The sequence below is a fragment of the Oenanthe melanoleuca genome, chromosome 3 (assembly GCF_029582105.1).
Source record: "Oenanthe melanoleuca isolate GR-GAL-2019-014 chromosome 3, OMel1.0, whole genome shotgun sequence".
NCBI lineage: Eukaryota > Metazoa > Chordata > Aves > Passeriformes > Muscicapidae > Oenanthe > Oenanthe melanoleuca.
The window spans coordinates 65945887-65959357 of record NC_079336.1 but is presented as its reverse complement, the minus strand read 5'-3'; the positions used below and the strand labels follow the sequence as shown (position 1 = coordinate 65959357).

Sequence of the window (13471 nt, the reverse complement as noted above, 5' to 3'; positions counted from 1 at the left end):
TGTAATTCACAATCCCATTGTTTCTCTTTGTTGAATAATTATAAAAAAGGTTTTTGTAAAAATAATTTAAATCTGCATAAGTAAACCTGAAGTTAGTGGAACCAAGGTAGTGTTGAGCTGCTCTGTTACACTGATAATAATGCAGTTCCCATGGAGTCTTTGTACAGTGATTTGAAATGTTATCGTGGAGGCTGGTAGGACTTTCCAATAATTAAGGTTGTCAAGCTGCTCTGCCTTATGTAGTCCTTCTTCCAAGTGCTTATAATCAAGTGCTTGTTATGTAAAACATCACTTACTAGAATTAGTAGCACCTATTTCTGTTTTTTTTTTTTTTCTTTTTGTTTGTGGTTTGTGCCTTTTTTTTGTTTTTTTTTTTTGTTTTTTTTTTTTTTAATCAGTGTGAAAATTTTTTTCATTTCATCTAGAAGAGATCAGATGCTATTGAGCTCAAAGACAGGGGTAAAAAAAGCCACGTAAATTATAAAATTGATGTAATATTCTTGTGTACTTCCTGGTAACTTATAAAAAACCCTCCAAGAACCGAACCAAACAAACAAAAAATCCCAAACCAACAAAAAAAAAACAAAAAACAAAAAAAAAAAGAAATCAACAACAAAAAAATAACAAAAACAAACAACAAACAAAAAAAAACCCAAGAAAATGAACAAAATGGCAGCAAGCCTCTCCCTGGTTCACCTTGGTAAAGAAACATTCTCCTGAAACAATGGAGCTTTATCATGACCAGGGAAGAGTGTTTAAATTTTCTTTGAGTAGGTGAAAGTCTGATGACTTGGTCTATTTTACATAAGCTAGCACCTCCTGTGTCTTAATGAACTGTTAAACCTCCCTCTACAGTGAATAATTAAATACATGCCAACCCTGGTGGGAGCAGATATTCCTTGAAATGGATTGCTCAAGGCAGGAATGAAGGCAGGCACTGTATTGACAGCTGAGAACTCAGTGCTGTTTGTGCTGCTGGTGATCTCCTGTCATTTAAAATAGGTGGAGGAAGAAGTTGTGACAAAGTAGAAGGCACAAAAGGCAGGTGATGTATCAGTGACAGGAGGGGGACTGAATTGGGAAGGAGGGAAACTGAGTGGGACTTGATGAGTGGCTGAAAAGATTGTCAACTGAAGGCAGGCAGGGGCTAACAAATGTCTGGAACAAGAAGCTGGTGACAGGGGAAGAGTAGGCACCTGCTGGTTCAAGTTGTGTTCAAAATTCAGGACAGAAAAACTGTGTGGGTTTGGCAGGGAGAACTGAGAGAAGAATCAGTGGAGTGAGACTAGAAATGAAGGATGGCAAGAGGGAGCTTTCTGGGGAGAACCAAACTGCTGGACAAATATCCAGAAAGAGGCCAAGAAATGAAAAAAGTAGTCAGGGTTAGGAGTTGTGAGATTCTGGAAAAAGTCTAATGCTGGCTGATGTGGTGAGGAAGAGTTTGAGCAAGAAAAAAATCTAGAAGACCCTGCTTAGGCTTTGTAGAAGAAAAGGAGAACCTTTTGAAGCAGGAAGAAGTCCTGATTCTGGGTGATAATGTGGGCTGTAAGCTGGTTTGGCTAGATGAGAGACATGGAATCATAGATTCTGTGTTTGGGTTGGAAAGAGCCTGTAAAATCATCTGGTTCCAACCTCCCTGCCACGGACAGGCTCACCTTCCACTAGAGCAGATTGCTCAGGGCCCCATTCAACCTGGCCTTGAACACTTCCAGGGATGGAAGCCCCAGTCTGTCAGCACCAGTGCTGCACCACCCTCACAGGGAAGAACTTCTAGTGAGACTGGGGTAGAGGTTTGGAAAGGAAAAGAGTGGTAGAGCCTGGAGCAATTAGGCTAGATGATGACTATGACCAGCAATTATCCAGGAAGCCCATGGTATTAAGGCATGTGTGGTATGCTGACAGCCAGTTCCTGTCATGATTTTTATAATCATATGAAAAGGAGATGTCTGAAAAATGAAACACATGAACCATAGGTAGAGAACTGTAATCATGGAATTTTTACACTTTTTAAACTCTTTTTTTTTTTTTTTTTAATTTAGGAAAATTACATATAAATGACAACTTTTCTTTTTTTTTTTTTTTTTTTTTTTTTTTTAATTTAAAACAATTGCTGGCATTTGAAAATGCAGAAATTATGGTACTGGTATATTTTTATGAAATCTCCTAAGTGTTCAGTCAGACTGGCTTTTTATGGAATGCTGTTTCAGTGATGACAGAAGTTCAGTGGATGTGGCAAGGCTGTGTAGCAGGGAAGCTGTGGTATGAAGCAACTTTGAAGATGAAATTTCAGGTTGGGAATTGCATTTGGAGGATTGGTGCAATTATTTTCCTGGAGAATTAGATTCTGTGCCAGACTCTGCTTGGAATTTGCTGAGTATATGATCTTGTTTACTAGGCTTGCTCTCAAGAGGTCACAACCCATCCTTTACTGGGAATATGCCTTACTGGAGTTGTGTCTCTTGCATCTCCTACTTTTATTAGGGGTTGAAACCTCAGAGTTGCTCAGTCTTGATACCTGCAGCTGAGGTGCATGTAAGATGTGGCTTGACCAATAAACTACATATTATGCAGTCACCTCAACCTGGGCATCTTAGATTAATGAAAAATTTTTAGTTTAATCTCTGTACCTCCCTTCCCCAATGGAAAATGGGCTATCATACTACCTCTTTGGGGTTTTGAGAAAATTAATTCTTTATTTGCAAAATACTGTAATTGGTGCAAGAAAAAAGCCCATGAGGAAATTAATAATTCTCTTTTCAAAGCTTTGAAGAATTGATTATATTGAATAAAGCATGAGGCTGCAGACTGAAGATTGAGGGGAAAATAAAGCACTGAGCAGCTGTTGACAAAGTGAGCTCCATTATCCTGTATATACAATGAGGCAGCACATGTGAAAAAAATAGTATCATGCCTTTGAAGGCTATAGTGTGATGTGTTCACTGGAAGCCATTCTTTTTCCAGAGGGTACTTAGTTTGACATTTCCTAACTTTTGATGCTTGCCTCTGTAAAATTAATACTTTGTTAATGAAAGCTCTTGTGACTAATCATGCAAAATGATTGTCGTTTGGAAACCTAGTAGCTGATGTGTTTCAGGCTTTTTATGGTACAGTGCAGAAAGAAATCTATTATGAAAAGGGGGGATGCAAACTATCCCCTTCTATTCTCCATGGATCCTTTATATCTTCACTGCTATGCATCTGCAATTACCCATGCTCAGCTATGCAGTAGCAGAGTAGATGGTTTTCATTGCAATGTTAAATTTCTGAGTATCTGTGGGTTTTAGCTTCTACTCTCCCTTTACTGATGGTAAATTTATGCTGAGTGTAGGAGTTGGAATCACTTAGGACATTGCTGCAATCTTCTGTCTTTATCAATGAAAAAATTCCCTTTGATTTTGGGTTTGCAGGCTAGCTTTTAAGCACTCTGGAGAAAAGCAAAGAAACCAGGATTTTTTTAGATTTTTTTTAGCAGTGTCAGTTTACCTATTTTTACTCAAACTTTTTCAAAGCATTCATAGGTGTTTCAATGAATATAAATATATTGCCACTAAGAAACAAGCAAACCCTTAATTCTATAAAAATGTCACACAAATGCAGTTATTACTTTTAGTTCTGTCCAATATCTCCCTTTCTTGAGAATGAATATTTATATTCGTTTTGACTGTTTCAATATAATTCTCTGTAAAAGAATAATTTTTAAATTACTCAGGTAATGAATTTTAATAGAAATGACAAGTCCTAAGTCGGAAGTTAACAAGTGGTTTTGTTTCTAGAGACTGCGTATTTAGTTTAACCTTTGAATTTTTACTGAAGTTTGCTAATTCATCAGGATTTTTAGGCAGAATGTTTTTTCAATTCTCTAGTTAAAAATAAAAGGAAAAAGAAATGAAAAGGACTATAGTTTGTTTTCTTTTTAAATTTTTTTTTTGCTTTCTTTAGCTATAGATACAAGTATGTTTTTGTATCTCTGTTGTGGAATTGGTATCTGTTCATGACTTGGGGCATCTCAGAGATTCTTGGGTAATTTGAGGATAGATGCCTAAATTATTTGAAACTGCTTTTCTTTTGGGATCAATGTAGTAATTTTAAGTCAGGAATCAAGGGCTGTCAGAGTCTCTGTGTGCAGGAAAGGAAATAGCTTCCATTTATCTCTGTACCAGCTGGTACTAAGAAATCTGAAGGAGTGTGGTTGATGCTGTGGTTGTGCAGTACTTAAGCATTCTGTGAAGTTCAATGCTTTATACATAGTTTTCAAAATCTACCAGTAAATAGTGTTTTTTTCTGTTAGCTATTCTTGCTATTTCAAATGGCCTGAGATTGAAGGCAGAGTTATCAAACTGCTGATAAAAATGGATATTGCTAGGTAAACTGTCAATATTGGCACACCTTAGCCAAGAAGAAGCCTGAAGCAAAAGTTTTCCTTTCTTTATATTTTTGACTTTTCATGCATGAGAGAAACTTCCATGCAGACTGTAAAATTTAAAAGCTCTGGTTATTCAGAGCTCTTGTAAATGCTGCTATGCTGCAGCAATCACTGCTAAAGGGTTCTTGTGGAAATTACCTTCTGATTCCCAAGCTCTTCAGTGAGCTTAAATACACTGTGTTCTTTTTGAAGACCTAGGAACAGCTATGATTATGCTAGTTTGCTGCAGAGCAGTATAGAGTTTACAATATGTCATTAAGTTCAGCTGGGAAACCTGCAGAGATGAGGAATTCTCAGAGATGAGTCTTGGAGTTTATCCTTAGTTTATCCTGTGGACTGTAGTGTTAACCCATATTCATAAAATACCACGATTTCAATCTGAAAAGTGATAAAAACCCTATTGCAGGTTAAATGCTGGTTTAGGAGATTATCAGTCTATCAGTAGGGAAGACAAATCTAACTCTTTGCTTGAATCTGGGCTGGTGAAGAAAATACATAATTTGGTTGAGACAACCTGCTTGTAGTGGGGAAACCCATATGAAGATTAGGATAGACAGCAGGATTTCTGAGCCCAACATGTTTCTGCTTTCCAAGTGTTACTACATACCCAAAAGATGTGCTATACTTGTGGTCCTCATCAATGATGGCAACCTTCCACTTCTGCCAGATGCACTGATATGCCAGGTAGCAAATATCTGTGTAGCCCATAGGGAGACTCAGCACCAGTGTGAGTGTCGTGTCCAGGTCCTGGACATTGTGTTATATAGCTTTATTGTGCTGAAAGTACAAAACCAAGGACGTAAACTCCAGTAAGTTACAGACAGAGAGCAGATTGCTTTAAAACAACATTGAGATTGTTCAAGTATAGCACTAAAACTGTAGGCAATGCCAGGATAAATACTGGCATCTCTAGTATTTTGGGATTTTTTCTATACATTTGACATAATTGAGTTGTTGAATATCCCTTAACAGGGTATTTTCTCTACATGGTCCAAGCTTCCTTTTACCATTTTCTGTGAATAGTTCCAGGGAGTGAACACCATAATTTATAGAACTGTAAATAGTAGGACCCCTGCTGTCAACTGTAAATTTAAGGAAGCTGCAAGGAATTTAGGAAAGTAAGGAAGAGAAGGGAATTGCACAATATACCCTGCTTTGGAAGTCATATATTGTATTTTTTAAAGTTATAATTCCCTGGTGACTCACCTTGAGACATCTGGATTAGAGTCGGAGCTGCAATTGGAATCCAATGAATGAATAAAAATTACAAGTACCCTGAAGAAAGATGTCAGCCATGTATTTTTGTTCAGTGTCCTGTCTATAAAAATGTAACACTAATTCAATAGATACTACTGTACATGAAAATAAATTAATTAACAGGTACAAAACACAGTTAGAAGAAGTGCTCTGTTGATGGCAGATCTAGACAATAGAGTTTTCCTCCTCCTCTTTTGTCTATCCTGAATGACGTGTTTTCCTTGAAAAGTAATATTCCTGCTTTGGTTGAATCCTTGTTGTCACTAACTGGGTCTATGTGGTGATCTCAGAGGAACTCTAAGAAAATTAAGGCCCACAGGGCAAAAATAGAACTGAAGCTGTACTGCAGATCCTAATCTTCCATCATGGTTTGCCATTGACAAAGTTATATAACTGCCGTAAGTGCAGAATAAAAGCTAAAAACTTCATTAATGTTCTCCATGACGTGCTGAGTGGTACTAGTGCAGTGTAAATATGGCTTTTGTGAGAACTCTTACTTTGTAGGCCATTAGCTGTTATGGGAGCCTTATAATCAAGCTGATGTGCTATTTCTTTTACTTCTGTACAGCTAGAACATGTGCAGTCAGGAAGACAGAACTCTGCACATGTCATGAGAATCTACTCTTTTCTGACTTACACTGGCATTTTGGTCTTTTGTGTCATTAATTAGTTTACCCAGAAAGCTTTGAGATAAGAATTTGAGACAATGTCACTGAACTAACAGGAATTCATACTCACAGAATTGTGAGAAAACACAGGACCTGTTGCACTTATGGCAAAAATCTGCAATGTTGGCAGAAGGTAGGGAGTAACACAGCCAAAGAGCATCCATTGAATGCACAGGTAGGAAGGGAGCCTTTCGAGGAAGGATTGTTTTTGATTTGCTCAGATTTTGAGAACTTTGTTCAAGAATATATTTTGTGAACTGTCTTAAGTGACTTATGAAGTCAGTAGTTTGTTTATGTAACTTCTTTGACCTAGTGGGAGTTTTAGGAAGCCAGTGGCCTGCAGGAAATATTCAAGTGGTGAGTTACACTGGAAATACAGATTAGGATGGTATCCCAATATTCAAACTTCATGGAAATTCTCATTGTATGTAGAAGGAGGAACACAAGTGTAAGAATCTTACAGAATTTATCCATTAGTTCTTCAGTGTATTCACTAAGACTAAGAGGCCAAGCAGCTGACTCTGTTCTGTGCTGTTCCTATATGTTTTTTTGAGGCAAATATGCTTTACTATTCTAGCTTTATTTCAGTGTCCCTTGAGGAGTACCCAGGTCGAACTTTGTGTTTACTTACACAGTCAATGGGAACAATTAATGTTTGAAAGAAACAAGAGAATGTTTGGTACTATTATTGTGTGCTGTAATGAGATACTCAATTAACCACAAATAAAAGCCTCCCTCTTTCCTGGTTCTAGCATCTCTCTTATGGCAATGGTAGCTTACATGTTGATGCAGCCTTCCAGCAGACGCTCTGGAGTGTGGCACCAATCAGTTCAGGAAGTGAAGTTGCCCAAGGTAAGTTTGACTCAATTTAATTATTGAAAGATGATAGCAAAATAAATAGTTAAAAAAATAAAATTATTATGCTAAGTGTGAGAGTGGTTTTCTCATATGTAAACACTGAATACAATAAATAAATATACAACTGCTCTGACAACAGAGGGAAGGTTATACTGAAAGCAACACTGATAATTTTCTACATATTTTTGCTGAATACTGAGCAGCTCATTCAAATCTCATTTTACTGAAGATATGATAACATTTGTAATATGTTTTTGGAAATGGCTTTTGGTCCTGGTTTAAAATATTGTTGCAAATTATTCTGATGTATGCAGTCATGGTTACATGTTTCTGAGACTGAGTAAAAAATGGGCAAGAGGCAGCAGGAAGCAGGATGTGAAATCCTAAAACTTTCCCTAAGATGGGAAATGGTTTTATGTGTAACATATGGTTGGAAAGAAAAACAAGAGGAGGTTAAAGACAGAAAGAGTTCAGCTTTCAATAACTATTTATTTTATTTAGGAATTAGGAAGGAGTTTTAATGTAATTCTAACATTGAAAGAACAAGGATCCTGAATTTATACCATACTGGTTTCATGGAGAAGAACAGCATTTTTCTGAAAAGCCTGTCACAATGTAAAGCCTAATGTTTTCTACTTTCCTGCAGACTGGCTGTTTTGAGTGGGTGTTGTAATAGAATCTAAAGAAGGTTAAAGCTGCAGGTTGTTTCATTTTGTGTGATATTTTTTTTTTGTGCTATTTTTTAAAGAGATAATACACTGAAATTACACATCAATTCTTTTTATCTGGCATATTTTAAAACTTAGTAATGGAATGTTCTTGCAACTTTACTAATTCAGATTTTAAGGAGACCGTTGCCAACATTGTTTTTTTATGTAGTCATTGTGCTTTTTTATATGAGAATAACTCAGGACACACAGATTCTCTAACATGGCTTATAGTACAAACCATTATTAAAAAATGCTACTGCATTACTTGGCAGTGTCCTAAACTTTATGGAGGAAACCTTACTGTTAATAGGAAGAGATCTTTTCCTTTTACTCCTTCTATTAATTCCATTCTCCTTGTCCTCCCACTTCTGGCAGCACTGGTGTGTCATTCTTGCTATAATCCCAGCATGGTTTATGTGCTGAGACCCAGATTTGTGCTATGCCACATCTCTGCCTGGTGAAACTCACTACTGAGACCTGCCTGTCTCTTTGAGAAGCAGAAATCCACAATGACATAGTGTCATATTGTGTACTCGTACTCCCAGGAAATAATGTGAAAATGATGTAATACAGTTTTTGCAGCTGTGCATTTATCTGTGCATGTGCCTGCTCTTGGTTGCTTTACTTTTCCCTTTTCACTTTCCTCAGATACAGACATTATCTTTGTTAAGCTAAACATGTTTTCTAGAGAAGTTCAGCTGGCTAGTGTCAGAAAGCATTAGAGCAAAGGCTTATTCTTGAAAAAGCAAGAATTACTGTCCTTGTAATCAAGGTAGTCCTGTCGTGAAGGAAGAGTGAATCTCACACTGTTTAAGGCCTTATCTCTGTCTTCAGTAAAACAGTAGCAAAACTACAGAAAATTACCCCCAAAAGGAAGAAGGTATCTGTAAAATGCTTTTTCATATTCATAAGTAAAATATTAATGTATAGGAATGGCTGCACTATAATACCCTCTCTTAATAAAAAATTCCCATTAAAAATAGATGAATAAATTAATCAGTTCAATGAAGTGAAAATAATGGATAATTAGTCTGTAAGATGAACTAGGATATTAGAGATGAAAGAAAATAATTCTCTACATACATTTCTCTAAAATTGGTTTGTGCAGAAGTCAATGTATTGTTTAAGTCAGCTTCAGAGTAAAATCAAGCAATTTTGCTAATTCTCTCCAATGAAGCAGATGGGGGTCACTTTAACAACAAAATCTAAATTTTAGAATTATATTGACACAGGTCCATGTGAAAAGTAATGTATGTAACAGCAGTTAACTGGGCATACCCTGCTGTGTCAAAATCAAGAATTTAAAAAATCAATGCTAAAAGTTGCCGCATAAATTCCAATTTTATACTTATCTCAAAGTTTTAAAAATAAAACCTGAAATATTACCTGATATATTCAGGAAAAAGATTTCATGTAGTTTCAAAATAAATTTGTGAAAAGTGTGAGTGAAGGGCCTTCAACACCATTTCCCTGTACTGATTTGTCTTACTTCACAGCATTACTTATTAGTATGGACATTGCTTCAAAATATAATTCCAAGTATAAGTTTTTAAAAGTCTTGCTATAGCACTAAAGCCAAGCATTTATGTTACAGCATCCCACTCAAATGTGGAATTTGATATTAATTGTTTTCAGCAAGAAGGGAAGGCGAGTTTAGGAAACAAAGAAATATTTACATTTAGCTTGTCAGACTGACAAAATACCATTGAATTTTGCTTGAAACCTACTAAGTTTTAGTATTCTGTTGCTGATTATAATACAATATTTGTAGGATAATATAAAATTCTATTTCTTTTTAATGTCACATCTCTAATGCAAAAAGGCTGATGAAAAAAGATCTATTTTGTTAACATTTTTACTATTTAAATTATGGCTTTATTTTTGACTTCCGGCTGATAAGTCCTGCACCTTCAAATATTGTGATGCTGCCTGTATAGTCTGTTTCTTAGTTTGTGAGCACACACACACACATCTGCTCACTGTAAAGCCAAGTGTTTGGCTGTGAACCTGCACATGCAGTGGAGGTATTTGCAATATAGGAGTTTCTCTTTGGAGTCCAAATAAATCGTGATTATTGGTTTTGAGTTTTCTGTCAAGTAGGGCTTGGAATGGATCTTCTCAGAAATTTTTCTCACAGAGAACTGCCAAATACTCCAAAAAGTGCTTTAAAAATAATGAACTAACTAAATCAGTCTTGTTTTTGTATGTTAACTGGAATTCTTATCTTAAATAAAATGAAATGTAAATAGACTAGGTAAGATGGAAGATTTTCCCACTTTTTCTGTTGTAATCTGGGAGATCTTTTTTTGGTTGGCTCAGTCTTTTTCTGAGTTGTGGTAACTTTGTGGGATCCCCTGCTTGTGACTTCTCTTTATCCCAATCCATCCTTCCCTAGGTGCTAACTTGGAGCTTTTCTCACTTTGCAACGTTCAACTGGCTCCCCAGGGAATGAGAGATCTTCCTCTTCTTCAGACTCCTTTTTAAATAGTATAAAATGTCAAACAGAAAAGAACTTGAAATCAACCTGATAGTGTCTGTTACAGTTTGAACCACCGTTTTACATGTTGCTGTGTTTAGAGAGATGAATTTGATTTTCTCCTTTTATTCAAGGATACCTGATAGGAGGGGATGTTCTGAGGTTATTGCATGGTCACATGGATGAATGTTTGACAGTCCCTTCGGGTGAGCATGGAGAAGAACAAAGAAGGTAGGTTTCCATCTTGTCACAAAATAATAGTAATGAATGTTGCAAAATTAAGATGTTTGAAAGGTGTTGTTATGAGATTTATTACTCACAAGAATGAATATTGTTGAGATAAACTTTGGATATGAGCCTTTTGTATCTTCTTTTCCATATTGTTAAAGTCTGATTTGACTTACAAGATGTAAGAGGAATAGTGATTTTTTTGATAATTTATTGTCATTTTCCTAGTTTAAAAGCATTGTGAATTAAATGTATTGGGCTTTTCATCACTGTTTATTTTGTAATTACAAAAAATTCCTCAGGGCAGGGTATGTAAGTCCTTTAAGGCAACTAATCTGGGAATAATCTCAGGTCTACCCTGTCATGGCAGTTTAGAATTTGATTTATAGTTATCTTCTTGACTCAAGGAATCCTGGAATGGAAGTAGTGATGACAACCTGGTATGTGTCTCTCTCTGTTAACTGAAAAATCAAAATAGTGAGAAGACTGACCACAGTGAGTGGTACATCTCAGTGGAGTGATTGTAGAGGTCCTCTTTATTTGCTCTAATAACATATGCCCTAAACTTCTTTTGGGTAGGGCAGTCTTGTATAACGTATTTCTACCTTCAGGCTAAATATTACTAAATGTTACTAAATGGTATTTTAGAATAGTTTGTTTAATGCATCATGTTGGGTGGCTTCATTTCTGTGACAAAGGAAGTGCTATTCATTAACTCACTCATCAAAATGAGTTTTCTTGGTTTGAAAATAGAAATGTGTTTTTTATTTGATTTGTTCTCATTTTTAAAGATGGCCATTTTTAATGGATATGACTCTGGAAGCTCATAGCAAAAATCTATGAATTTTTAAATGTTAATGAGAAAAACCTCAGAGTTTTCTTATGCAGCTGGTGACCAACACTTCATGGATATTTCTCATTTCAGACAAGGGAATAGTTTTTGAATGCAGTTCATAATGCTGATACTTAAAATGCGATCAGTTCAGGTTTTAATTTTAGTTACCATGTGAGAGTCATTACAGCTTGATCACAGCTATTATTATACTCAGCCTGAAAGTAAGAAAAAAATTAAGGTGATAAATAAATAGGATCCTATAATGTTTGCTCTTACTTCAGTCTAAATCCTACAACATTCCTTTAAAAATGTAGTTGCAGTGTAACTTCAGATTTATGGGGTGATCAAACACTTCAGTAATGAACTTCAGTGCTTCAGAACACACTGAAAATCAGTCTCTTTTCAATAAGTCTAGCATGAAGTTTAAAGTTGCAAATTAAGAAAAAAATTTATTTGCTTTTCTTGTGATTTCACATGATGAATCTTTCTGTCATATAACATAGGAAGAATATAGTTAATTTCTTAATCAGCAGACCAGTGCCTATAAACTTTGGAAAATTGTATCTCTTTCTGTGGTGTCCACAGTGTTCTGTATTTCTTTATGCCTTTCCCGGATCTGTCTAAAACCCCAAAAGAAGAAGAGCTAGTAGCCAACAAATAGGAAATATGTCTTTGCCTTTATTTTTCCTCATAGCAATACTGAGAATTGCTTCTAAGTGCTTCATAAAAGCAGATTTGGTCTTCGGAAATATACTGTTGTTCAGGAACTTTCTTTGATAAACAACTGAAATAAAAATAAGTTTTTTTTCCATAGTCTCATTTCTGAAGTTTTTTCTATTTTTCTGAACTATTTTAAAGTTTTTTTCTATTAATAAATCTAGAATATAATCTATGATTACTTTGAATTATAAGGAGTTAGTTAGTTACCCATGTTTTCTCCTCTTGAATTATTAGTAAGTTTAGTTATTGCTTATAACATCTAAACTTCTGTCTCTAATTAATATTCTTTCCAGTTGCCTATTCAAAATAATTTGTGGCTCCTTTCAGTTTTCATTATGTATGCATACATAATTTTGATGGCTGTGATTCAACATCTGACAGAATTATGTTTAAACACATGGGTAATTTTGGCAGGTAGGAAATTTTAAGACAAATTATTTTGTCTTTCATTTCAGTTTCAGTTCTGTAACTTTTGTGCATGAGGCATATTAAGGTATGATATATTTGAAGTACAATAATTCCATATTATCCTGTCATCACCACTTGAAGTAGTCTGGTGATAGATTGTTGTGATTTTGTTTGGTTTGCTTTGTTCCAGCATACACCTGGTCTGCTCTGCACAATGGCAGCATAAAGGAGCACTGAGAATTAGCATCTCTGTTATGACTCACTATTTCCTCTATCTCATTTTTATTTTTCTGCAGAGGCTTCATATTTAGCCTTTTCAAATAAGCAAAAAATCAGACAATCTTAAAATAACAGTTTTATTCTATAATGTCACCTGGTATCTATTTCAGGGAATAAATAAATAGTTTAGATGTGAAGTATCCTCCTAGGCAGCTCCCAAAAATAACTGTAGTTTTACTCTATTCTTAGAACATTGATGCAATTGCATAAATTTTGAGTATAGAAGTGTTTCAAAGAGTACCAGGAGTTCAAAATAAAGCACACATTTTCTAGACGTTTATATTCTTGAACATATGAGAGTTTATACTCTCACTTAGCACAGTGGAGACCTATGGAGCAGATACTGTATTCATGATTACAGTACCTAACAAAGCTTCCTCTGAGTCAAAGTGTCTAAATCTACTCTTGAGGAGGCCCAGTACAGTGGCAGAAAGAGTCATATAAAAAGCTTATAAAAATATTTTCTGCATCTTGTTTTTTTTTTTTTTTTTTTGAGTCTGTGCTAGGTTTCTTTGCTTAATTGTTGAGCTTGTGTCCCTCTCCATGTGGCCCTTAGATTGTGGTACTGTGATGCCTAGAAGGTAGGGTGGAATCATTGTATTGTGGAAG

General features: G+C 35.5%; 1 protein-coding gene across 1 annotated transcript in view; it reads left to right on the top strand.

The window, feature by feature from the left end:
• The window catches only part of RYR2 (ryanodine receptor 2), a 416925-nt gene that overhangs the window by 157865 nt on the left and 245589 nt on the right, over positions 1-13471 (top strand). The window contains 2 exon segments of the mRNA XM_056487752.1: positions 7101-7200; positions 10527-10623. Of these exon segments, the coding sequence (XP_056343727.1) occupies positions 7101-7200; positions 10527-10623 (197 nt within the window).